Source organism: Apodemus sylvaticus, chromosome 5 (assembly GCF_947179515.1).
Source record: "Apodemus sylvaticus chromosome 5, mApoSyl1.1, whole genome shotgun sequence".
Lineage (NCBI taxonomy): Eukaryota > Metazoa > Chordata > Mammalia > Rodentia > Muridae > Apodemus > Apodemus sylvaticus.
This window is the reverse complement of record NC_067476.1, coordinates 2,235,548-2,262,988: the sequence shown is the minus strand read 5'-3', so window position 1 is coordinate 2,262,988 and position 27,441 is coordinate 2,235,548. Positions and strand designations below refer to the sequence as shown.

Here is a 27,441-nt window from a genome sequence, read left to right as displayed (position 1 = left end):
GATTTGTATTTCCCTAATGACTAATGAAGTTGAGCATTTTTTAAGATGCTTCTCAGCCATTTGAAGTTCTTTGGGTGAAAATTCTTTGTTTAGCTCTGTACCCATTTTTTAATAGGGTTATTTGGTTTTCTGGGGTCTAACTTCTTGAGTTCTTTGTATATATTGGATATTAGCCCTCGATCTGATGTAGGGTTGGTGAAGATCTTTCCCCAATTTGTTGGATGCTGATTTGCCCTTTTGACGGTGTCCTTTGCCTTACAGAAACTTTGTAATTTTATGAGGTCCCATTTGTCAATTCTTGATCTTAGAGCATAAGCTATTGGTGTTCTGTTCAGGAACATTCCTCCTGTACTGATGTCCTCCAGGGTCTTCCCCAATTTCTTTTCTATTAGCTTCAGAGTGTCTGGCTTTATGTGGAGGTCCTTGATCTATTTGGAGTTGAGCTTAGTACAAGGAGACAAGGATGGAAAATGTTTATTTCTTATTCAGTTTAAATAGACAGTTTTGCCTGGCATATTAATCTGTTTGACAATTGTAAACTTTTGAAAGGTAGAATACATCTTTACAGCTCCTTTTTGTTTTAAAGAGTTCTGTCAAATATATTATTCTAATTGACCTGCCTTGGTATTTGTCTTGACTTGTCTCTCTTGCAGCTCTCAGTTTCTTTCTGTACTAGATGTTTGTAATGTTTTAACTGTAATGTGTGGTGGAGAATTACTTTTCTTCTCTTGATTGTTCCATGTTCTGTTCACAGAACTCCCTTCCCCCCCCCCCCCCAAACTCGATGCTTACCAGGTTTTCCAATTCCTCTGCTTCATCCTCCATCCCTGACTTTCTGCTTTTGAAATGATCCTGTGGTAAGGCTTTTCGTTGAGTTTTAACTGGCATACTGAAATTTTCAGTTCAAACATTATTTCAGTTTGGGTTTTAATAGTTTCAAAGTCTACTTTCCTGTTTTGGGCTATTTCATTCATCTCTTTGTCTTAGTATTCTTTTAGTTGTTTAACCATCGTTACAGTTTTTTTAATTCTTTTGAATTCTGTATCTGGGAGCTTTTTCATGTTATTTTCAATTAGGACTATTGTGGGATTTTTTACTTTTTGGAGGAGATGTTGTTTTGGTATTTCCTGTTTTTATATTTGTGTTTCGATGTGTGTATTTACAGTTAGTTGGTTGAATTTTTCTGTTTTAGATAGCATGTTCTTTCAGGGTGGGTGGTTGCAGTGCTCAGGAGGGGGCTAATTCAAAGCACAATTGGGATATCTATGTTTCCTATTGGAGACTGTGGTTCATCTGTTGTCAGCTATAGCCTTTAGTGAAATGGTCAAGTTGCTTGGAACAAGTTAAGTGTCCCTTGGGCTGGGTTTCAAGACTGGATAAGCAACTGAAGATCTCAGTCAAGCAGCTGTTACAGTTTTGTTATATTGTGAACCAAGGGAGTTTATTGGGTTTTCCAGCCATGTGCTCTGCTGGAGGATGCTTTGCAGGGAACAGGCTGAACACTGGGAAATCCCAAAGAGAGGATGAGAGATTAAGAGGGAGTGATGTTCATAGAAAGTTATTATGTGGCATAGGGATGACCTGGATGGAACAGGGCTGGACAAAGAGAATGCAAGTAATCTACATGTCTCTTTATGATATATGAGTAATCTGGAGTCTTTCTAGTGAAGAGTGCTCTTAAATTCCTTTTTAAAAAATATTTTTATTGGTTATTTTATTTATTTACATTTCAAATGTTATCTTCATTCCCTGTTTTCTAAACCCCATCCCATCCCTGCTCCTCCCCTGCTTCTATGAGGGAGCTCCCTCATGCACCCACCCACTCCCACCCACCCCCCAGCATTCCACATTTGCTACAGTAAGCCACATTTGCTTTTTGGCCATGCTAGTAAATAAGTGGTATTCAATGGTGTGTTGTATAGTTATGCTGTGATGTTCAGTGTGTTTTTAAACTACATAGGATAAATTTATCATGCCATGGACCTATCATATGTCCATAGAATAAGGAAGAAATCATTTGTTTACTAATATTATTTTAGTAATGTTCTTTTTATGCAATCTTATTTGAACGAACAAAGATAGGAAGCTCTGAATGACATTAGTTAATAGAATACATTATTTCTTTTTTAAAAAATAAAGTGATGGTAAAGAATACAGGAAATAGTGAAGTGGATGTTCAAGGATCTCATCTTTGTCCCTTATTCTAGTACTTACTTAACATTGCAAAACTGAGATTTTATTTAACTTGTATCTTTCGGTTGTCATCTATAAAATTAAGAGTCGAAACAGTCAGCCTGACGCATCTCTATAATTTTTAGAGGCAGCAATATTCTATGAGGAGCATGGGTTTAGAGCCAGGCAAATTTGTGTTTAGTCACTTGTCAGTTCTTTACATTCTAAGTGTAAGATTTTAAAATGACTATCATCGAGGAAGGAAAAAGGGACTAGATGCTTGCTTGGTGTGGATGTTGAGAATTACGGATACTTACACACTATGGTGATGAGACCTAGGACAGCCTTTATGTAATCCAGGACTTGGAAGGGAGAGGAAAGGTGATAGTGATTGTGAAGCCAGCCTGTGTTATATAGTCACCATGCCTGGCTACCATTTCATTTGCAAACATGAATTTCTGGTTTATGTTCATATGATATAAAAAAAATTAGAACTTCTTTATATGGAGGCTGTGGGTTTTTATTTTTGTTTCTGTTTTCTTTACATGTCTGCCTTTGGAAAGTAACTTAAGTGAATTTATCATGTTCAAGAAATAGCTTTTCTTAACAGAGTAGGTTGCAGATCCACTCAGAATGCAGTTTGCTAATCCTATGTGACTCTTGTTATTATTGGACCAATGGGCACATCTTTTCTGGCAGGTTGATCAGTAGTTAAGCTGATTTAATTCTCTAGGTGCTGTGACTAGAGCAGCAAGAAGCATGCATGTGCACGTACCTCTGTGTTAGAACAGACTTTTGGAGTATATGCCTGGGAATGGTATACCTGGGTCATAATTTGTTCTATTTTAATTTTTTTTAAAAAATCCATACTAATTTCCATAATGACTATATTAGTTCTCATCCTCACTTATAATGCATAAATAAATGTCTCTTCTCTGCATTCACTTCAGACCAACATCTTGTTACTTCCCTCCCCCCTTGATGGTAGCTATTTTAAATGGAATGAGATTAATCTACATTTCTCTGATGGATAGCTAAGGATGTTCAACACTTTAAAGTGTTTCTTGGCTATTTATATTTCATTTGAAAACTGAAGATTTCCATATATTTCCATAGCCAATTGTGTTTTTTATATATACAAAACATTTTTGTATATATAAAACATTAATTCTATGTCCAGTGTATAGATAGCAAAGGTTATGTAGGTGGCTTCTTCAGTTAAATTATAGTTTCCTTTGGTGTACAAAATCTTTTTAGTTTCATCAGCTCTCATTTAGCCTCTATTGATCATATTTTTTGAATGACCTGAATCCTTTTCAAAATTTCTTACTTTTGACCTGTATTCTCTATTTTTTGCTATAGCTGTACTGGTTTCTGGTCTTAGGTTAAGGGCTTTGATTCCATTTAGAATTTATATACTTATTTTGGTAGGATAAGAAATGATGATCAAGTTTCATTCTTTTGTTTTTCCCTTATTTTTTTAATACTCTAGATTTTATTCCCCTCCCCTTCCTGTCCACCCTCCAACTCTTACACATCCCATACATCCTCCCCACCCCCTATCTCCACAAGCATGTTTCCACCCCCTCACTCCCTACCCCACCTGACCTCTAAACACCCTGGGGAGCTCTTGAGGGTTAGGTGCATCATTTCTGATTGAACACAGACCCAGCAGTCCTCTGCAGTATATGTGTTGCTTTTCTAGCAGTATTTGTTTGAAATGTTCTATTTTCATCAATGTGTGCTTTTGAAATCATTGTCAAAAATCAGTTAGTTTAAGGGCATGTTTCCCTTTTCTGATCACCACTTATGAAATAAGGGAGAGCTGGCCCTGAGAGCATCAGAGGAAGAGAACTGACCCTGTCTCTTGCTTGCTGAAGCATCCTAGAGAGCGGGCCTTCCTTGTACCTTGCCTAGTCAACACATTAGAGCTAGCCTTTATGGTGTGGGTGTGGAATAGCCAGCGACTAGGACATGAGAGCCAGAAAACTGGGGTATGAGAGGGTGAGACAGCGGGAGCAGGGCAAGAGAGCTTGCCCTGGTCATGTGGGTGTCAGAAAGCTAGCGCACTGACCACCTCAGATAGCTCTAAGGCTTTGAATTGGACTATCCCAACATCTACCCCATTGATGAACTGTTAAAGTATATGAAGGATCCAGTCCTACAGATCCAAAACGACAGGATCTCCAAATGATAAAGGGCAACAAGAGAGCCAATGAAAAGTCCCAGTGAGATTCTAGTATTGATAGTGTATCAGACGTCAGAGCCTGTACCAGACCAAGACTCACTGCAAGCAAAGAAGTAAGGACAAAAGGGTGTTCTATGTTTACACAGTGACCCAACTACAGCTTCCACAATGAGGTTCCCACCCCCCCCCTGTTTGGGGAGAGGCTTACAAGGGAGAGGGGGATAAATGGGATTGGGGTACATGATGTAAAATTCACAAAGAATCAAGAAAAAGTTAAAATAATCAGTTGCAGTTACATGGGGAAACTTTTATATATTGCGGAAATATTTTTTATTGTTATTGTCTGTGTTTTCTTCAGTTCTCACCTCCATCCTCTTTCCCTCCCTCCTGTTGTCCTCTCCTTTTTCCCCAATTTCTTTCTGTCCTGCCCTGTTACCACCATCACCAACTTCTTAACTATTTCTGCCTCTCTTCCTCCACTTCTATTTTCTTTATTTTGAGACAGTCAGCAGGAATTTGATATGTAAACCAGGCTAGTCCATTATCCCTAGTGATTCACCTTCAATTCGCCTTGTTTACCAGACTCTGTTTCTGTGATCCTTCTGCCCCTGGCTGGGGCTCCAATTCTGCGCCTTGGTTCCTGGCTCTTGTTTCTTATCTGTATTGAAGAATTTTAAAGTGCTTCTTCACTCATAGTTTTATATGATAGCTTATCTTTTATAGCTTTATTTCTTTCTTAATATGTCAAATAGTTTACTCAATCTTCATTTTCTTATTTATAGCTTTAGAGAAAAATCTCTCTTTTATTTTAGGTAAAGAATTTGCCGCCTTCTGCCAAGTATTACCCTCTACCAGATTTATGTGCTGTTTTGATAAGCTCTTAAATCAAAAGTAGGTTCTCATTGTTCCTACAAAGTATAGGGTATTCAACAAAATCAATGACAATAGGAGAATGGAAGGTGAGAACTGAAGAAAAGGATATAGTCACCAGTAATGAGAACTATTACTATAGTGTGTTGATGCTTTCCCATGCAACTGCAACCAACTGATTTTGACAGATTTCAGAAGTACACCTTGGAGAAAAGAGATCATCTGAAACAAATACTGATAGGTTACTAATTGTGCATCCAAATTGATGTGGATTAGGAATAGATAACCAGAAGGGACATAAATCATTTAGTACATCTCCGAAGGAAGCACTACGACACAGATACAGTCTTAGGACACAGCTGGTAGTCTGAGTTATTTGTAGACATCTGTGTTCTTTGGTAAGAACTCGGATCTGGCAGGTGGTGTTGACACAGAATTACAGTGAAAACTTGATTATGGCCCTTTGCATTTCAAGAAACGATGGCAAAAGATGAGGCAGGCATTGATGACATTAAGTTTCTGTGATATGGTACATTACTAGATGGATATTTTTGATTTGTGGTATTCTGAAAAATAGTCTTGTAAATATCAAGCTGGTTTGCATTTCAGATTTAGATTGACAGATGTTTATGGATTTATGAAAATTTACTAAAGTTATTTAAATACCTCATGTACTCTTTCAAAATCTTATTTTATACTTATTCCCCCAACTTTAAAAATAATCTTCCTTAATTCCTCAAAGATTGATCAATAAATTCAATTTATTTTTTATAGCTAAATTATTCAAGTTTGTGGGATACTGTATGAATCTTAAGACTGTAATAAGGTGGCAATGTCTCGGGAACCTACTCCACCTTTGCTTGGAGATATGTCTACTAGTCCTGTTGCAGAAAGCTGGTGTTACACACAGGTAAATGTCATTTAAAATGCATTTGCTGCTTGATACATACATTTTCTAACGATGACAAGTATTACTGTTAAATTGTAAAGCAATATGGCTTCATCACTGTTGTTAGAATGAATATTTGATTTGTGACAAGATTAAGTCATTAATATAAATAATATAAAAATGTTTTTCTTATCTCGTAGGTTAAAGTAGTGAAATTTTCCTACATGTGGACTATTAATAACTTCAGTTTTTGTCGAGAAGAAATGGGTGAAGTGTTAAAGAGTTCCACATTTTCTTCTGGCCCAAATGATAAAATGAAATGGTAAACATATTATATTTTTTATACTATTTTTTGTTAACTTTGTTTTTATTATTATTGTTCCTATGGTTATTAGTATAATTTTACATTAAATTAGTAATTAATTCCTAATACAATGGAGAATTGTGAAAAACTATGGGGTTATTTCAGAAGTGCTGTTGTGATATTAATTTGTAGGTAATTTTAGTATTGTCTGCCTTTTTTTGTTTATGCCAAATACTAAATTACTATAAATGAACTATTGTTTTATTTTAGGTGCCTGAGGGTAAACCCAAAGGGATTAGATGATGAAAGTAAAGACTATTTGTCCTTATATTTACTTCTAGTCAGCTGCCCAAAAAGTGAAGTTCGAGCTAAATTCAAATTCTCTCTTCTGAATGCTAAAAGGGAAGAAACAAAAGCAATGGGTAAGTGATTGGCAAAATGGATTAAGACTTCTCTTCATACTTTACCTGGAAAAGTTTGATGTTATTGTCCTCTCTTAAGTCTTAGTCCATTATTTATTTTTACAATTCACATTCTAGCTTGTTTCATAATGTTTTAGCTCCATAGACATACAGAAGTAGTTAAAATAATATTAAAATTTAACTGCTTCATGTCCTAAAATGATGTTGTACTTGTCACTTGGAAAAGTAGTTGCTGCTAAAAAAGGGTTCCTAGTATATGTCATCAGGAAAATGTCTCCTCTCCCTTGCCTTTTTGCTGAACATTACAAGGAAATGGAATGGCCTTATATTTTGTCACTAGATTTTGTTTTTTTTTTTTTTTGTTTTTTTTTGTTTTTGTTTTTGTTTTTTTTTTTTTACAATAAATGAAGAAAAAGGAAATTTTCTTGTAGTCAGAGCCTTTTAATTTCAATGAAAATTCTTTACGTCAGAGCTACATAAGAGAAGAATGTTAGAGAATATTTACAATGTGTTTTATTAAGGTAGTAGCCTATGAAGTGCCACACTGAGTTCTTAGAAATGAATCAAAGAACCGAATAACTTCATTACACATACAATTATTAATTTTTACATTTCATATTATGTGTCATTTAAAATAGATTATTTCAGTTAAAGTTCTATGTTGATTGTATAGATAATGGTATATAATAAATACTTCCTTGAGAATCTTATGTATTTCACAGCATACAATTGAGCAGTCCATAAAATGTTTGAAACATCTTAGATATTTATTAAAATCTTTTACAAATTATACAAAAATCAATTTTTGGACTTTTATGTATGGATGTTTATTTCACAAGATTATATATGAAATCCTGGGAATGGGAAGAGGCTTTTTAACATTCTCACCAACTTTAGGTTTTCTATAATTCAGCAAACTTAAAGCAATAGGATGTGTTTGCAAGCAGTGCTTAAAGGCTTTCTTAATGAATTAGATCATTTGGTTTTAAGGGGAAAAATAAGAAATGTGATTTTTTTTTTAACAAAGTTTTGGTGTTAGATGATGACTACTATGCCAATATTAGTATGATTTGAATTTATTATTTACAGGCAACAGTGTGTATGTGTGTGTGTATGTGTGTGTGTGTGTATTGTGTGAGAAAACGAGAATGTGTACATGTGTGTCTATGTGTATCCTTCCCCTCTAGGGGATTTGATGGCTTTTAAGACATTCACAAGTTTTAAGTACAGTGACTATGGCCAAACTTTGAGGAAAAATGAAATGGTTTAATTCTTCTTGACACATTTCTTCAGATGCCCTTTTTATATTTGTAGCTCATACATCATAGTGAATATTCTAGTTATATCCTCTACAGCTATATTTCTTTATCATTAAGAAAACAATTATCTTTGGTTCTTGTTTGATTTAAACTTCTGTTTTCTACCAGAAAGCCAAAGAGCGTATCGATTTGTACAGGGGAAGGACTGGGGATTTAAAAAATTCATTAGAAGGGACTTTTTGCTTGATGAAGCTAATGGTCTCCTTCCAGATGACAAGCTTACGCTATTTTGTGAGGTAGGTATGTTTTTATTAATATATACCACCATGGCTTATTTACTGATGTGGAAAAAAGTATGAACTAGATTAATACAGGGTATAATTTTTTAAATGAAAATGATTGGTTTATTTTACAAGGTTTCTTTTGTAAATTCTTTTTTAAAATAAGCTGACTAAAATAATCTTACAAATCAACATGGTGTTTTATATTTTTGCCATCTCTCTAGTTGTTTGCATATTATACTACCACGTGTTTGTTTAATATCTTCTTTATTTTGAATAATGCTGACATAGCCAGTTTTATAGATTAATCTGATACAACTTTATATGTACAGTTTATAGTATGAATGAAAAAGTCTGTGGAAAACATTGGGAATCCTTCCGGTCCTTTAAGTTATTGGATTAGCAATCAAATCTGTGTTAATATTCTAAAAAACAAATCTGAGATTTTAATGACGTGCACATAGAATATGGTTTAAGGATATATGCTTAATTTATACTCATAATGCATCATAATTTGAAAATTGTGAATATTTCCTCTGCAAGAAATTTGCTCTTACGTCTTGTATTGAGTTTAGGTTTGGATTTGCTTATGTCATTTTTATTTTTGGGTAGTTTTATTTATATAAAATCATAAAATTCAACTTTTGGAGTAAACTCAAGGGTTATATTTTTTCTAGTACAATTTTATTGATATAATCAAAGTAGCAGATGACTTTCTTAAAGTATCAACAAGTTAATGTGAACAGATGAATATAGTAACTTATTTACTGATTTAGCTTTAGTCTCTGTAGTCAATGTATAAAACCTTTTAAAATTACAAACTCTGTATCATTGTATTATATCATTCTGAAGTATATATAGTAATTAAAGCATGACCACAGAGAAATGCATACATAAATGCACTGCATAATTCATTTTGTAAATACAATTATTGGGTTGTTTTTTTCATTTCAAGGGGTTAAAACATGAAGCGTTTGTAGTAAGCAGGCATTTAAGTAGTATTTTAAATAGATAGAAGTTATTATACTGTTTAAATTTTGGCCTTTATTGTAGACTCTTTCAGAATTTTAGAATTGATCTTAATTTGAAAATGTTATTTTTTTAAATGTCATCTTAGAATTTAGTGGTCCTTAAATATTATTTGAGCAATCTATGAAAACGCAATGGCCTGATAGTTTTGATTAGTGATTTAACCGTTTTTAGAAAATAATCTGCATTATAGAACTGAAATAATGTTTGTTAATAGGTTTTTGTGGGTATATGTACTGGAACCTAGACAATTAATAAATTCAGAATTAAGGCTGAAATTAATTTTAAGATTATTCAAGTATATGTTTTGTGTTATCAATATGCTAAATAGTACATTCTAGTGACCCATAAAACTTTGACATGTTTTTAAGGTAATCCCATTTTTAGATCTTGAAATGTGCTTTTCACTAGCCCAGACATTATCTCTTGGGCACTATCTTTAGTATAGATGGGCAACATCAACTTTACTTAACATTCTTTGTGCCCTCCATCCTTCCTTCCACTCCTCTCATGGATACCCTTCATTCTACAGCATCTCCAACACTGCTTGCAGAAGAGGTGGAAGCATTGCACTGCCCTCCCTAAAGAACTGGCACCTCCCCCTCCACTGCAAGTGGTGCTGTAGACAGGTAAGGCAGCTGGATGCTATGTCTTTTTGTGCAAGACATAGCTTAGTCTTGCAGTCTATGTAGTGGCAAGCATTAGATGAAAATTTCTAACAGTGTAAACAGCTCTGCTTCCTTTCTCCAAAATGATACACAAACAGGAATTGAGAATAAGCTGGAGAAATAGTATACTGGTTAAAGTTACTCCTATTTTGAAATCTTAATCTTTTTTAAAAAAATAATATTGATAGTCTACAGATCTATGCCATTCCTTGAGAAACAGAGAAACATTTATAGTATACTATAGTCAAAATAAATGAGAAGCTTTTAATAAAGCTGAGCTCATTCTTTCCTAAGGACACATAAAAAAATCCTATTGATAAAGTATCCTTTTAATAAGGTCCGTTTAATACATTGTGGTAATATGTAGAAGATGGGTTTTATTTTCTGAACTCATAACTGTGAGAAATGAAAAGTTGATTACCCTGTTGCTATGACCAGAACTTTAAAAATGGGATCCTGAAACCCCCAAGCTCTTACTATCTCCCTTTTCTAGAAGATATGCAAAACTGGACTTTTAAAAATATCTGCCATTAGAGTCTGTCTAGAGGTAAACAAGCTGTTAACTCTAGTGACTACATTGTAATGCTGTGTGGGTTTAGAAACAGCTCCCTTTCAGAACAGTTTTGCAGAGTTCAGGTTCAAGTACTCTTCAGTCAAAGCAGAAAAGAAGAACTAGACTTGTGAGCTAGATTCAAATTCAGTTATACCCCTCAAGTGTTCATCTATGTTCTTAGGCTGAACCAATGGCAAGTATAAAAAGAGAATTGTCCTATGTGTTAAGTCAGCAGAGAATCTCAGCCTTCTTCCTGAATTTTCTCTCTAGGTTCCATAAAGTTTTTCATTACCTGTTCTTGATGTTTTTATCATTTCAACTTATAGATGTCAAAGCAGTGAGAACCCATCCCTTCACAACTTTATTTAGGTCATTAATTTTTATTTGAATTGAAATGTGTGGTTGCTTTGATAGCACTAGCTAGATATGCAAGGAATACAAGTCCTTTACATTATGATTGCTTATAAAGAATGTAGTTGGACATAACTATCACAATGATAATTTCTCTGTTTTCTTATTCTTTTATATACTTATTTTATATATGATTGTGTATCTTCTGCCACATTTTTATATTAAGTATGGGGCCAAGGGAGATAATTCAGTTTGTAAAAGCACTTGCCATGCACAGCCTCTATGACCAGAAAATACAAAGAAGGCAATTGTGATGGCACATGCCTATAGTCCCAGCACTTCTACAGTAAATGAGAGGCCTAGTCAAGAGAATCAGACTGAGACTTGTGGGCTAGCTAGAAATAACATGATAACAAGCCAGATTCAACCTTAAAAACAAGGAGAGAACTGACTGTTCAAAGTTCCCCTCTGATGTCTGCATTGATGGTATGACACTGTGTACTTGCATTTCACACACACACACACACACACACACACACACAAAATGCTATATTGAATTAGATAGAGACAACAAATAGAATTTAAGAAATCTTTTCCTATATTGTTGTGACTATTTTTTAATAACTACTGTATAATTTATGCAGGTGATTAAAAAATTCAGTTCTCTCTACTGAAAAGTTTCAAGAGTAATTATTAATATAAGCAATTAAATACATTATATGCTAAAATTATCACTAAATAAAGGATGTATTTACATCAGCATATTCCATTTATGTATCATTGTCTTTTGATAAGTAGTAAAATAGGTCAATGAAGTAAAGGTCAATATAACAGTTTTTCTCTTTGAAGTTACCAAAATTTTAGATACTTTGAATTATGTAAGTCTTAAGATAGAACCTTTGTGTATGGCTTTATGTAATTAATACCTTGGCCCCCATATTTAGAAAATAAGATTATTATAATAAATACTTTTGTTCATAATTGTTAAAGGTAATAGTATAAGGTAATTTTATATACTAAAAATAACATGTAGTATAAGACCATAGGAATCTGGAGGTATATGGAGCCTTTTCTCATACAAATTATCAGTGTGATTTACATTGCTTTATTTACCTTATGATACCAGTTTGAACTGTCTATAACATAGAGTGAATAGATCAGATTACCACTCTGCTTCATATACTTCTAGTCTAAATTTTGTCTAGCTTTTTTCATAAGTGTCTAATAACTTATTTGAAACATACATTTCTATATACTCACTTATCAGGTCTCTTAAACCTTTTAAACAGGACCATGTATTTGCATGTTAAAAATTGGCTCCAGTTTATCTGTTATGTGTTTTCATTTTCTACATGGTTTATTGTAATACATGTTTCCTGCATGGTGTTTTGTTTTGTTTTATTTTTTGAGACAGTGCCTCTTACTGAACTTGGAGCTTCGTCATTTGGCTGACTGGCCAGCAAACATTAGGGTTCCTTCTCTCTTGGCCTTCCCAGTGTCATGATTATACTTGCTAGTGTAAATTATTATTTTTTTCACTTGGGTAATGGAGATCAAATCAGATCCTTACGTTTGCACAGCAGACATTTTACCAACTGAGCCATCTCTCAAGCCCAGTGTATACCCTTAAATTACATTCTCAAGAAATCAGTTAATTTGTCTACTGCTTTGTAAAAAATATTCCTGTTCCCAATATTTAGTATTCAAAAGTATAACTAATATATCACATGCAATATAAATTTTAAAAATTGTTCATTTGCTCTGAACTAATTGGTTTGTTAGTTGAAGTATTTTTTTTTTTTTTTGGTGGGTGTTGTTCATCGTAATATGAAATTTCCAAGGCAATATAATAGAGTGCTTTCTTTTAAAGATGGTGTGAAGGTTATAAAATTTGATTCAGTAAATAACGATTTTTCATGGGGGATTTATTAAAAAGAAGTGTCATAGTTATCCCGATTCTTATTGCTTCACAAATAAATATTTGCAAATTGAGCTAAAGTACATTTGTATTGAACTCACCTTTGTCTTTTCAGAAAATATCTTGAACTTTAAAAATTACAGTGGGAATTCTTTTCCTTAAGTGTGTCTTTTATTTAATTAATTTAACTTAAAATTTTAAATCAATTTTAGCAGATATTTAAATCAGTTCAACTGTTGGTGAAATGTGTAGGAATTTCCTTTTTATATTTACTTTATTTTATTATGTGTGTAAGTGTTGTGCATTTGTGTCTCTATACCACTGTCTGGTGTCCAGGAAGGTCAGAAAAGAGTGTTGGCTCCAATGGAGTTGAAAATGGGCGAGGGCTGTTGTTTTGGAGCCCATGTCTTCTAGAATGGCAAGCTGGGCTCTGACCCGAGTCCTCAGCCATTTCTCTACCTCCAAGTTTCCGATTTTTATATGATAATAGTTTTATGTCTTTGAAAATTGTACATATAATAAAATTGAAATGTTAATAGGTGTGCAGTGTAAGTGGGAAAAAATGAAAATTCCTTCACAAAAAATGTCAACTCTGTAAATCTGATGATGTTGTGGAATTTCTAGTAAGAAATAATTTTGTGGTTGTAATAAATGAGCTTTCTCATGGATTGATAAGCCATTTATTTACATACAGTGTCACCACAGAACAAGATTTAGGTTATATTTTAGTTCCCCTAGGCTATTTCTCTCATTTATATCATTAAATATGCTTTGAGGATACTAGGGTTTGGGAATACTAGATGTAGATATGTTGAATTAATCAGGATATCTTAAATTTAATAAATAAAATGTATACATAATAACTAATGATTGATAACGCTGTATGAAAAATATTTTCCTTGTTATTTTCTTTATTAGGTGAGTGTGGTCCAAGATTCAGTAAATGTATCAGGACATACTAATACAAACACTTTGAAGGTGCCAGAATGTCGCCTAGCAGAAGATTTAGGTAATCTCTGGGAAAACACAAGATTTACAGATTGCTGCTTTTTTGTGAGAGGAAAAGAATTCAAAGCTCATAAGTCTGTGCTTGCAGGTACCTTTTCCTTTTAATAATATAACATTTCAAAAATAAATCTGTGCATTGAGTAATGGTGCTTATTCTTGTTATAGCTCGATCCCCAGTTTTTAATGCAATGTTTGAACATGAAATGGAAGAATGCACAAAGGTAAATGTTGTTAAAAGGCTTCATATTATTTAATTTGTATATATGTATGTGTATAGAATACACATATTAAAAATATCTGTGCATGTTCTTGTTCTCAAATTATAATAGAAGAACTTTAGAAACTGGGGAAAATGTGTCCTCTAATAAAACAGCAGGTGCTTTCAATGTGGATGCTCACTGGACATTGTCAGAAACAACTGTTTCCATGGTCTCATTGCTAGAGTACTTCCTAGTCAGTATACAGAAAGCCTTGGGATTCGTCCTCGTGAGAGAGGAAGAGGAAGGAATCACTCTGGGGATATTATTGAATAACTAATCGTTTCAAGGGCATAAATTACCACGTGTGTACAGACTTATGTTCAAAATCTTTTTGGATTATATTTTTAATACATCAACTTAAAAATAATAAATAGTAAGTTTTATGGAGTTTTTTTCCCCCATTGCTTTTGATTATCCTTTCCTCTTATATCTTCTCCTGCATTCCTTGTCTTGTTCCCCATGTAAGAAACCTTTTCCATCAATAGTGTTTCCTTTCTCTACTTTCACAGATATGTTTTGTACTACTCTCCTCTCCATTTAGGTATGGTTCCGCTTCCACTAATGGACCCATTCTAAAAGTTTGCATAGTCTAAGAATTCAAAGCTGGAATCGTGAGAGACCATGGGGGAGTTTTTCTGTTCAAGGCCTGATTACTTCATTTAATATATGATATTTTCTAAATCAATCTGTTTAAATGAAAATTTCATGATTGATTAATTACTTTGTTAATTTTTGCACCTGAATACAATTCCAAAGTGCATTATCTGCTTGTCTGTTGATGGACATCTAAGTTGCTTAAATTGCCTAGCTACTGTGAATAGAATTACAGTGTACATGGATATATAAGTTTATCCATAGCCAGGTATTCATTCCTTTGGATATATTCCCAGGAGTGGTATAGCTGGGTCATATGTCAGATCATTTAGAAACATCCATACAAGGTTGTATGAGTCTGTATTCTCACCAAAAGTGAATAAAGGGTTCCTTTATTCATATCCTCATCATAGTTTTTGTTTTCTTGATGAAAGCTATTTTGACTGGGATAAGATGGTATCTCACATGCGTTTTAATTAGTATCTTCTCAGTGGCTAAGGATGCTGATTTGTATTTCTTTGAAGAATTCTCCATTTAATGGTCCATTTAATTGGGTTGTTTCTTGATATTTAGTTCTTTGTATATTGTAAATATTAATCATCTATCAAATGCATAGCAGATAAAATTTTTTCCCATTCCTTAGATTATCTCTTTGTTCAATAGTTTCTTTTGATGTGCAAATTTTAATTATATGAGGTCCCACTTATTGATTGTTTCCATTATTTCCTGGGTAAGCAGAATCATCTTTACCAAGGCATTTCTTGTGTCTGTGTATTTAGTATCTTTTCTGCTTTTTGATCTAAGCATTTCAAAATTTCACATTTTGTGTTGAGATCGTTGATCCTTGTGCACCCTCCTGTGCACTCTTCTCCAAGCTCCTTTGCCTCTCCCTCTTTTTCTTCCTTCCCTCCCTCAAGTAAGGTTAGAAAGCAGGGTCTAGTGTCAATCTTCTGCATGTAGATATGCAGTTTTCCCCACACAGTTTTTTAAAGATGCCTTATCCAATATGTTTCTGGCATCTTTGTCTGTAGAGCATGAGCATACATTTACACCATTTCTTTTCAATCTTGGATTGATTATGTGTCTGTTTCTGCACCAGCAGCATGTTACTATTACTATTACTTAACTTGAAATCAGGTATTGTGATATCGTCAGAAGAATTCCTTTTATTCAAGGTTGTTTGGGCTATGAGTATGATAAACTTCAAGATTAGTTTTAAGAGAGTTTAAGGGGGATTTTGTTTGAATTTCTCTTGTTTTTTTTTTTTCTTGTTTTTTTCTTTGCTTGTTTGTTTTTCCTATTTATGTTAAGAACAGCCCAGCATTTTATTGGTATTACATTGAATCTGTATATTTTTCTTGATAGGATGACTGTTTTCTTTCTTTTTCTTGGAAAACTCTTATCTTTATTTGATTGAGAAAATGAATTCTATGCTGGGCAGTGGTGGTGCATGCTTTTAATCCCATCACTTGGGAGGCAGAGGCAGGCGGATTTTTGAGTTGAAGGCCAACATGGTCTACAGGGCTATACAGAGAAACCCTATCTGTCTCAAAAAAAAAAAAAAAAAAAAGAATTCTGAGAACAGTGGAACAGTGCACATATGTGACACAAATGCTGTGGCCTGATTGTCCTAAAACTCACTCTGCACACCAGGATGGTCTTGAACTCATAGATATTCACATACCTCCATCTCCCCAGTGCTAATACTCAAGGTTACGCCATTACTTCCAGGCTCTAAATGCCATTTTAACTCACCTAATACATTCTACCTGGTTGGTGGTTCAGTGTCTGAGAGATCTCAGGGTTCAGGTAGGTTGAGACTGCTGGTCTTCCTATGGGGTTACTTTCATTCTCAACTTCTTCAAGCCCATCCCTAATTCAACCACAGGGGTCCCTGACTAAAGTCCATTGGTTGGGTGTAAGCATCTGCATCTATCTCAGTCAGCTGCTTCTAAGGTGTCTTATAGGGCAGCCATGCTAGGATTTTGTCTGTAAGCACACCTTAGCATCAGCAATAGTATTATGCCTTGGAGTTGCCCCTTGAGTTGGATCCCAATTTGGGCCTGTCACTTCACCTCCTTTCCCTCAGGCTCTTCTCCTTTTTTGTCCTTATAGTACTTTTAGGCAGGAACACTTCTGGGTCAGAGATTTTGACTATGGGATGGCAACCCCATCTCTCTACGTGGTGCCCCGTCTTTCTACTAGAAGTGGACTCTATAAGTTCTTTCTCTCTATGGTCAGGCATTTCATCTAAGATCCCTCCCTCTGAGTCCTGAGAGTCTTTCACCTCTCAGGCCTCTGGTGTATTCTGGAGGCTCCCCTACCTCCCATCTAACCAGTTTGCTTGTTTCTAGTCATTCCGCTGGCCCTTAGAGTTTCACTCCTGTCCCCCCTTGTCCCACAATACCTGATCATGTTCTCCTTTTCCCCTCCTGTCCCCTCTCCCACCCAGGTCCCTCCCTCCATCTATCCTCTGTGATTGCATTTTTTTCCCATCTCAGTGGGATTGAGGCATCCTCACTTGGACTCTTCTGCTTGTTAACCTTCTTGAGTTCTGTCAATTTTATCCTAGGTATTACCTACTGTCTTGACTAATATCCACTTTTTAGTGAGTACATAGCATTCCTGCCCTTTTGGGTCTGAGGTACATTGATCAGGATGGTACTATTTTCTACTTCCATCCATTTGACTGCAAAACTCCTGATATCCTGGTTTTAAATAGTTGAATAGTACTCCATTGTGTCAATGAACCACGTTAACATTCTTCCATTGTGGAGCAACATCTGGCTTGTTTTCATCTTCCAGCTATCACAAATAAGGCCACTATGAACATAGTGGAACATGTGCCCCTATAGCGTGGTGGGACATCTTTCGGGTATATGCCCAAGAGTGGTATAACTCAGGTAGATCTATTTCTAGTTGTCTGTCTATTTCTAGTTCTACCTCAGTGGTTCTACCAGTTTGTAATCCCACCAGCAGCGAAAGTGCTTTCTTTTTCTACATCCTTGACAGCATGTGCTGTCACCTGAGTTTTTGATCTTAGCAATTCTGATTGGTGTAAGGTAGAATCTCAGGGTCGTTTTGATTTGCATTTCCTTGATTGCTAAAGACTTTAAAGTTTTCTTTAAGTGCTTCTCAGCCATTTGAGATTCCTCTGTTGTGAATTCTCTGTTTAGTTCTTTACTTCTATACCCTATAATTTGATTGGGTTGTTTGGTTTTTTTGGAGGATAGCTTCTTGAGTTCTTTTTATATTTTGGATATTAGGCCTCTGTTGGACGAGGCATTAGTGAAGATTTTTTTTTCCCAATCTGTAAGTTGCCAGTTTTTCCTATTGAATATGTTCTTTCCCTCATAGAACATTTTCAGTTTCATGAGGTCCCATTTATCAATTCTTGATCTGAGAGCCTGCATCACTGGTATTCTGTTTATCATCATTTCTCCTGTGCCAATGTGTTTGAGGCGCTTTTCCACTTTCTCTTCTACTAGATTCAGTATTTCTGATTTAATGTTGAGGTCCTTGATCCACTTGGACTTGAGCTTTGTGAAAGATGACAAATATGGATCTACTTTCATTTTTCTACATAATGATGGCCAGTTAAACTAGCATCATTTATTGAAGATGCGTTCTTATTTCCATTGTGTATTTTTTGATTCTTTGTCAAATATCAAATGTCCATAAATATAAGGTTTTATTTCTGGATCTTCAATCTTATTTCATGGATCAACCTGTCTCTGTACCAATACCATGCAGTTTTTATTACTATTGTGCTATAATATAGCTTGAGGTCAGGGATGGTGATTCTCCAAGAAGTTCTTTTATTGTTAGAATGGATTTTGCTATCCTGTGGGTCCCTCCCCCCCAGATTAATGTAAGAATTGTTCTTTCCATGTCTTGGAAAATTGTGTTGGAATTTAGAAGGGAACTGCATTGAATCTGTATATTGATTTTGGTAGGATTACCATTTTTGCTATGTTAATGAGCATGGAAAGTCTCTCCATTTTCTGAGGTCTTCTTTGATTTCTTTCTTGAGAGACCTACAGTTGTCATACACATCTTTCACTTGTTTGGTTAGAGACAACCCAAGATATTTTATATTATTTATGACTGTTATGAAGAGTGTTGTTTAGCTAATTGCTTTCTCAGCCCTTTTATCATTTGTATAAAAGAAGGGTACAGATTTGTTTGAGTTAATTTTATATTTAGCCATTTTGTTGAATTTATTTATCAGCTGTAGAAGTTCTATAGTAGAATTTTTGTCACTTATGTATACTATATTATCTGGAAATAGTGATGCCTTAACTTTTTCTTTGCCAATTTGTATCCTCTTGATCTCCATTTGTTGCTTTATTGTTCTAGCTAGAACTTCAACTATTATATTGAATAGATATGAGAAGAGTGAACAGCCTTTTTTTTTGTCCCTGATTTTTGTGGGATTGCTTCCAAGTATCTTTCCATCTCATTTGATATTTGCTGTTGGTTTGCTGTATATTGTTTTCATTATGTTTAGTAATAAACATAATTTTTATAGGCCTTGAATTCCTTTTCTCACTAATACGTTTCTCATGAAGGGGTATTTGTCAAAGGCTTTTTCAGCATTTATCGAGATGATCATGGGTTTTTTTTTTTCCCTCTTTGAGTTTGTTTATATAGTACATTACATTGATAGGTTTCCATATATTGAACCATTCCTGCATCCCTGGGATGAAGCCTACTTTATCTTGGTAAATGATGATTTAGATGTGTTCTTAGATTCTGTTTGCAAGAATTGTATTGAGTATTTTTGTATTGATATTCATAAACGAAATTGGTCTGAAGTTCTTTCTTTGTTGGGTCTTTGTGAAGTTTATGTATCAATGCTATTGGCTTCGTAGAATGAATTAGATAGAGTTCCTTCTGTTTCTATTTTATGGAATAGTTTGAAGAGTGTTCTTATTAGCTCTGGTGGAAATCTACACAAGAGCCATCTGGCCCTTTTGGTTTGTTTTGTTTTTGGAGGTTTTTGATGACTTCTATTTCTTTAGTAGATATGGTCCTGTTTAGATAGTTTACCTGCTGTTGATTTAACTTTTGTCTGTGGTATCTGTCTAGAAATTCATCCATTTCATTTAGATTTTCCAGTTTTGGCAAATATAGGCTTTTGTAGTAGGATCTGATGATTTTTTTAAAGTTTCTTAATTTACTTTATGTCTTGCTTATCATTTCTGATTTGGTTAATTTGGATACTGTCTCTGTGCTCTTTAGTTAGTGCTAAATTGGCTAGGGGTTTTTCTACTTATTGAGTAGCTCAAAGAATCAGCTTTGGTTTTGTTGATTCTTTGTATCATTCTCTTTGTTTCTATTTGGTTGATTTAGGTCCTGACAATTTCCTGCTATCTACTTTTTTGGGGTGTGTTTGCTTCTTTTTGTTCTAGGGTTTTCAGGTTAAATTGCCAGTGTAGGGTATCTCCAATTAGTTTCTGAGAGCACTTAGTGTATGAATTTCCCTTTTAGCTCTGCTTTCCCTATGTCCCATAAGTTTGGGTATGCTATGTCATCATTTTCATTGAATTCCAGGAAGTCTTTAATTTCTTTCTTTATTTCTTCCTTGACCAAGTTATCACTGAGTAGAGAGTTATTCAGTTTACATGGGTATGTGGGTTTTCTGTTGATTTCTTTTTATTGAAGTCTAGCCATAGTCCCTGGTGATCTGATAACAAGTATGGGATTGTTTCCATCTTCTTGTATCTTTTGAGGCTTTTTTTGTGACTGATTATATGGTCAGTTTTAGGGAAGTTTCCATGAGGTGCTGAGAAGAATGTATATTCTTTTGTTTTAGGATGAAATGTTCTGTACATATCTGTTAAATCCATTTGCTTCCTAATGTCTATTAGTTTCACTGTGTCTGTTTAGTTTCTGTTTCAATGACTTGCCCGCTGGTGAGAGTAGGGTGTTGATGTCTCCCACTATTACTTAGTAGGGTTTAATGTTTGTTTTGAGCCTTAGAACACTTTCTGTTATAAATGTGGGTGCTGTTGTCTTTAGGGCATAGATGTTCAGAACTGAGACTTTCTCTTAGTGGATTTTTCCTTTGATGAATATGAAGTATCTTTCCTCATCTCACTTGATAACCTTTGCTTGAAAGTCTATTTTATTGAATATTAGGATGGCAACTCCAGCTTGTTTTTTGGGACCATTTGCTTGGATGACTGTTTTCTAGCCTTTTATTCTGAGGTAGTGTCTCTCTTTGTTATTGAGGTGTGTTTTTGTATGCAGCAAAATACTGGATACTTTTGGATATTGTCTGTTAGCTTATTATGTCTTCCTATTAGGAAATTGAGTCCCTTGATATTAAGAAATATAAAGATGGATGATGTGTACTTCCTGTTATGTTTGTTGTAGCATGTGGCCCTATGTGTATGTGATTTTTACCTTTTGGTCTTGTTGTGAGATGATTACTATCTTTTTTTTTTTTTTATTTTGGTGTACTCTCCTTGTGTTGGATCTTTTTCTCCTCGAATCTCTCTGTAGAGCTGGATAGGTACATAGATATTGTTTAAATTTGGTTTTGTCCTGGAGTATTTTGGTTTCTCCATTTATGATTATTGAGAGTTTTGCTAAGTTATAGTAGTTTGCACTGGAATTTCTGTTCTATAAGGATCTGCATGTCCTCTATCCAGGCTCTTCTGGCTTTTAGCGTCTCTGTTGAGATTTCTGGTATAATTGTGATAGGTCTGCCTTTATATTTTACTTGACATTTTCCTTACAGCTTTTAATAGTCTTTCTTTGTTTTGTGCATTTAGTGTTTTGATTATTAAGTAAGTAGAGGATTTTCTTTTCTTGTCCAATCTATTTTGTCTTCTATAGGTTTCTTGTACATTTATGGCCATCTCTTTCTTTAGTTTGAGGAAGTTTGATTCTATGATTTTGTTGAAAATGCTTTCCGGTCATTTGAGCTAGGAATCTTCGCTCTCCTCTTTTCTGATTATTCTTAGATTTGGTTTTTTCATTGTGTCCTGGATTTCCTGGATGTTTTGGGTTAGGAGTTTTTTTATGTTTTGAGTTTTCTTTGACTTTTGTGTCAATATCTTCTTCACCTGAGATTCTCTCTTCTATCTCTTGTATTCTGTTGGTGATGCTTACATCTGTATTTCCTGACTTCTTTGCTAGCTATGTTTTCCATTTCATTGTTGTCTCCATTTATGTTTTCTTTATTGTTTCTACTTCCACTTTTAGGTCTTGGGCTGGTTCATTCAATTTCTTCACCTGTTTGATTGTGTTTTCCAGTATCTCTTTAAGGAATTTACTTTTTCTTTAAGGGCTTCTACCTGTTTACCTGTGTTTTCCTTTATTTCTTTCAGTGACTTATTTATATCTTATATCTTCCTTAAAGGATTCTATTATCTTAATGAGATAGGACTTTAGGTTAGCTTCTGGATTTTCAGGTGTGTTGGTGTATCGTATCCATGGCTCACTGTGCTGGGCATACCGAGTTGTCATGATGCCATAGTTGCTGCTGTTGCTCCTGGTCTTGCTCTTACCCCTTGCCATCTGGTTATTTCTGATGTTAGCTGGTCTGGGTATCTCTGTCTGGAGCCTGTTTCTTGTGTCCCTGAGTTGCTGCAGGTCTCCTGGGAGGCCTATGGCCCTGGCTGTAGTAGACCTCCTGTGAGGCTTCAGATTGTGGTGTTTTTAGAGGGTCATGCTCTCAAGGTGATCTGTTGCCCTCGATGTAGAAGATTTCCTGGGAGACCGTCAGACTGTGGAGTCTTCAGAGGGGCATGCACTCTGATGATCTGTTGCTTTTGATGCAGCAGATCACCTAGGAGGCCTTCAAGACTGTAGTGTCTTCAGAGGAGCAGATAAGCTGAGGATCTTCTCCTAAGGAAAGCACAGAGCAGAAAGGGGGTGTAGTTCGAGTAGGGGTGGGGTGGAGCTGGCTCATAATCTGCTGGGCTCCTCAGGGTTCCCAGCTGCTGACATTTTTCAGGAGGCCCTAAGTGTTGCCCTGTGTGCAGCAGATATTTTCTCAGGCTTTCAGACTATTGACTGTTATTTTAATGTCATTCCTGTCAGTACATGTGCCTGAAGGTCTCACGGTTTTATATTATCTTCAGTTTTTGACATTTATTTAGTGTTTCATTTTCATCCGAGAGCTTTTTCATTTTCTTGATTAGGTTTATTTCAGGCTGTTTTTACTCAGGCTATTTTCAATTTGATTATTTCCCTGGCTTTTTTCTCAGTGTTTGTCTTTGGTGTATAAGAAGATTTACATGAATCCTAGGAGAGTTGCCTCCTTTAGTTCTCTGGAAATTCCTAAAGATCAGCTATTCCTCCTCTCCCTTACCTATAGCAGCTGCAGATTTCTGTTCATTTTCCAGGCCTTCTGGGTCTCTTGTCTCTCAGCACATCTGATCCTGCCCCACATTCCTCCCCCTCTCTCCCAGCCACTTCTCTGCCTCTTATGACTATTTTGTGATTCAAGTGTCCTTACTTGGGCCTTCCTTCTTGTTTAACTTATTAGGTCTGTGGGTGTTTCATGGGTATTATGTGCTTTATGGCTAATATTAATTTTTAATGTAGGAACTTAGAGGTATAAGATTTCCTCTTCAAACTGTTTACAGTGGGTTTCAGAGGCTTTGTTGTATTTTCAGTTGATCTCATGTATCTTTAAAAGATATTTTTTGATTTCTTTGTTCTTTATGATTCAGGATTGTGTTATCTCCATGAGTTTTATAATTGTTAGAGATTCATTTGGAGTTCTTAAATTTTCTTCCATTTGGTCAGGTTTGATACTCAGAATTATTTCAGTTGTCTAAATTTTGTTCAGCTTTGTTTTTAGAAAGCTTCACGAGGATAGAGAGGAATTAGCATGTGGGTACCAGGCTACGGCTTCAGATTGCATATTTCTCCCACCCTCGACTCCTGTAGGCTTTGAGAACTATGAACTTCTTCTTATAACTTCTTTCATTGTATCTCCTAAATTTTGGTATATTACATTTTAAATTTTATTTATTACAGGAATTTTTATTTTTTTATTGCTTCAGTGACTTATTATTCAGAGGTGTACTGTTTAATCTCTGAGTTTGTGTTTTCTGTATTTTTTTTATAGTTTTCAGCAGTTTCTTCTTTTCTTTTTCTTTTATTGGATATTTTCTTTATTTACATTTCACATGTTATCTCCTTTCCAAGTCTTCCCTCAGGAAACTCTCTATCCCATACCCCCCAGCCCCTGCTCCTGCCTTTATGAGGGTGCTCCCCCACCCACCCAGCCACCCATTCCTGTCTTCCTGCCCTGGCATTCTCCTACACTGGGGCATTGAATCCCCACAGGACCAAGAGCCGCTCCTTCCAATGAAATCCAACAAGACCATTTATCCTCTGTGATATGTGTGGCCAGAGACATGGGTCCCTCTGTGAATTCTTTTGTTGGTGGTCCAGTCTCCGGGAGCTCCAGGGGGCCTGGCCTGTTGACACTGTTGTTCCCCTCATGGCTCTGCAAACCCCTTCAGTTCCTTCAGTCCTTTCTCCAACTCCTCCATCAGTGACTCCGTGCTCAGTCCAGTGGTTGACTGAGAGCATCCACCTCTATAGTTTCTGTACTTTGGCTCCTCATTTCTTCCTTTCTTCCATTGTGGTAAAATAAGATATAGGTGCTTATTTCAGTTTCCCTAAATTTTGTTGAGACTTGCTTTGTATTCCATCTGTAGTCTATTTGGGGTAAATTTCCATGGGCTACTGAATTATATTCTGTAGTGTTTAGTTGGGGGCATGTTCCATATTTCTGTTATATCTATTGCATCTTCTAAGGTCACTTAATTCCATGCTTCTCTCTGTTCATCTGGATCATGTGTCTGATAGCAAGAGTTGTAAAGTCTCCCATTGTTCTTATGTTGGTGTTAATCTCTGATTGTATCCTTAGTTATATGTGTTTTATGAAATTGGGTCGACCTCTGTTGAAGGTGTTTATGTTTTGATTTCGTAATGTCTTTTTGATGAATTGTTTACCTAATCAGTATGAAGTGACCTTTATTTCTCCTTACTAGATTTGGTTTGAAGTATATTTTCTCAGATTTTAGACAAGCAGCACTTGCTTGTTTTCTAATGCCATTTGCTTGGAATACGTTTTTATGCCCTTTCATTATAAGGTAATGTTGTCTTTGTTTCATGTAAAAAGCAAAAAGTAGGATCCTGTTTTCTAATCCAGTCCTTTTTGGTGTGTATGGTCCAGTTTGGATAAATGAGAACATTAATATTCAGTTGTTATTAAAAGTTGTTATTATTATTATTATTATTATTATTATTATTATTATTATTAAAAGTTATTATTCCTTAAATTTTGTATTTTAGATGGCTTTTTGGTTTGGTTGATTTTGTTTGTTTGTTCGTTTTCTTCAGTCTAGAGTTTCCTGTCCAGTATTCTATTGAATTGACTTGGTGATCATTAATTACTTTATCCTATATTTATCAGTTTTCTCCTTCAGTTGTGCCACATGAATTAAGTAAAGACTTGCAGTTCTGATCTTTCAGAACTTGAAATATATCTTTCTGCGACCTTCTATTAATGTTTTCATCAAATATTTACCAGTATATCTACACTTTCCTTTATATTGACCGTGCTTTTCTGTAATTCTTTCAGCAGTTTGTGTTTTTTAAACTTCTTGAACATATGCATATTCTATGAGATTAGTAGATTTTTATAGCAGATAAAATGTCTCAAATTACCTGTGATTTTTGCATCAGCAGTGTTCATCTGATGCTAGATAACTGGTTGAGTTTATTGCTATTACAGATGTTTTAAGTTCAGATTTCCTTTTATTTTCAGTGGACATGTTTACAATCTTCAGGAGAGACTAGGTTGTATAAAGTTGAGTTCATATTTTTCTCTTAAAGAATCAATTTAATGATGTTAAGGACACTGGCCAGGCTCTAGTTCTATGGCTCCCCTGAGAGTTGATTACTGCCTACAGCAGCACTCACTGTAGCAGTGATTACACTGAAAAGAGTACTATCACATCTTAAGTACTTGAAGTGCTTTGGTGAGTAAAAGGACACTGATAGTACTTTGTATAATAATATATTAGTTATTGTGGGGATGAGTGAGGAAAAAGTCACAGCTAAGTATTAGATTGCTAAATGGGAAGTAGAAGAACAGAAGTGGAAGAGAAAATGGTTCAGGTTTGGGAAGATGCTTAGATGTGGAGTGAGAAGGAAAGACTAAAATACTTGGACTCAGGTGACATGTAACTGTTTAATCTGCAAAAGGAGGAGTCATGTCGTGTTAATTTGTCAATTGGATAAAAAAAAAAATCCTGGGGAAAGGTCCGAGAAGGAGGACTAAGAACAGGGAACACAAGTGAAAAACAGCAAAAATGGAGGGGTAAAAAAAGTATGAACAGTAGGATATCAGAATGTCCTGCTGCATTCTTCTTGGATATCATAAAAATAACACATAGCTGCAGGGTTGGGTGTGAGGTGCAGACAGTCCAGCTATAGAACCAGTCGGAATTCATTCCCTGACTTTACAGAACAATGTGGTGTAGGGGCAAATGTAAATATACTCTCCACCTCAGAGGTAACCCTGGGTTTGGGAATGAGGGACCAGCATTCTTCATGACCTCATTGAAATGTCAGTCCAGAGGAGGGTCTGAAGTCCTAAGTTCCCTGACTTGCCAGCATATCTTGTTGTGGAATCTGAAGTGTTTGTAGGCTCACTGACCTCAGAGTGTGGCCAAATGGAGTCCAAAGTCTCCTACATACTCCCAAATTTCACAGGGTAACATAAGACAGAAGCTAGGCTCTGAAATCACATGACTTGTCTGGAGAGCATTGACCAGTGGGCTATGAGGTGCACAACAATTATGATATCCACACAAAATGTGTGTTTCAATATGCCTGGTTTGTTCATACAAACATTCCTTATGATAGCATACTAAAATAAAAGTTAAACATCTCTAAGCAGGAAATAGTTGGCTGGGCATAAAATGCTACTACAGGATTCCACTGGAGAATTTTCTCCAGTGAGGATGCTTCAGAAGCATGCAGCCTCAACCCATATCCATGGTGAAGAGACTGGGAAGAGGGCATCTGGTGCATCCAGAACGTCCTTGAGAGCATAGGCTATGTGATTAACAGCTGGGATTGTGTGATCCCAGGGCCACACATACAGAGTCTCAAATCTTGCAAATGAATATCAACATAAGTTACAGAAACCTTTCTCTAGAGCACAGGGGTGTGATCCTAGGAACCATTTCCAAAATTCTAATTTTAATAACAGTTTGTTAGGTGGTAGCTTTGCTCTATAGGGCTCATAGCTGGCTGTTGGCTCATCAGCAAATCATTACCACTTCCCATTATAGTGTGTCAGCATAGCAAGGCTTTTCTTGGATTATGCTCTTATCTGAACCACCAGGCTGTCTACTTGGAGCTACCTTCTGAGCTCTTCCTTTCTAGTTCTATCAGAGCTGCCTGATAGCAAATTTAGACACCACATAAAAAGCTACACTAAATGGTTTTTTAACTTGCACAAAATGATGTCATGTATGTTCCTAACATCTTGACTTCACAAAATGTCCCAAGATGGTTTCTGGAATGTTGACATTTTCTGCTTCCTTTACCTTAAAAGAGAATTGGTGATAAGGACACAGAAATATAAAAGCAACTTGTCTTATTTGAATCAGAGTATGTCTCAAGTAA

General features: G+C 35.4%; 1 protein-coding gene across 7 annotated transcripts in view; it reads left to right on the top strand.

Annotated features, from left to right (window-relative positions):
* Nucleotides 1–27,441, top strand: part of Spopl (speckle type BTB/POZ protein like) — a 67,913-nt gene that overhangs the window by 29,507 nt on the left and 10,965 nt on the right. For 5 of the 7 annotated variants that reach the window (XM_052181753.1, XM_052181755.1, XM_052181751.1 and 2 more), the window contains 6 exons: nucleotides 6,005–6,140; nucleotides 6,320–6,441; nucleotides 6,694–6,845; nucleotides 8,273–8,400; nucleotides 13,823–14,000; nucleotides 14,078–14,133. In XM_052181753.1, coding sequence (XP_052037713.1) covers nucleotides 6,063–6,140; nucleotides 6,320–6,441; nucleotides 6,694–6,845; nucleotides 8,273–8,400; nucleotides 13,823–14,000; nucleotides 14,078–14,133 — 714 coding nt within the window. In that variant the 5' untranslated portion in view covers nucleotides 6,005–6,062. Of the gene's footprint in view, nucleotides 1–6,004; nucleotides 6,141–6,319; nucleotides 6,442–6,693; nucleotides 6,846–8,272; nucleotides 8,401–9,946; nucleotides 10,044–13,822; nucleotides 14,001–14,077; nucleotides 14,134–27,441 lie in introns of those variants that run through there. The other 2 variants (XM_052181757.1, XM_052181756.1) reach the window with 2 other exon arrangements.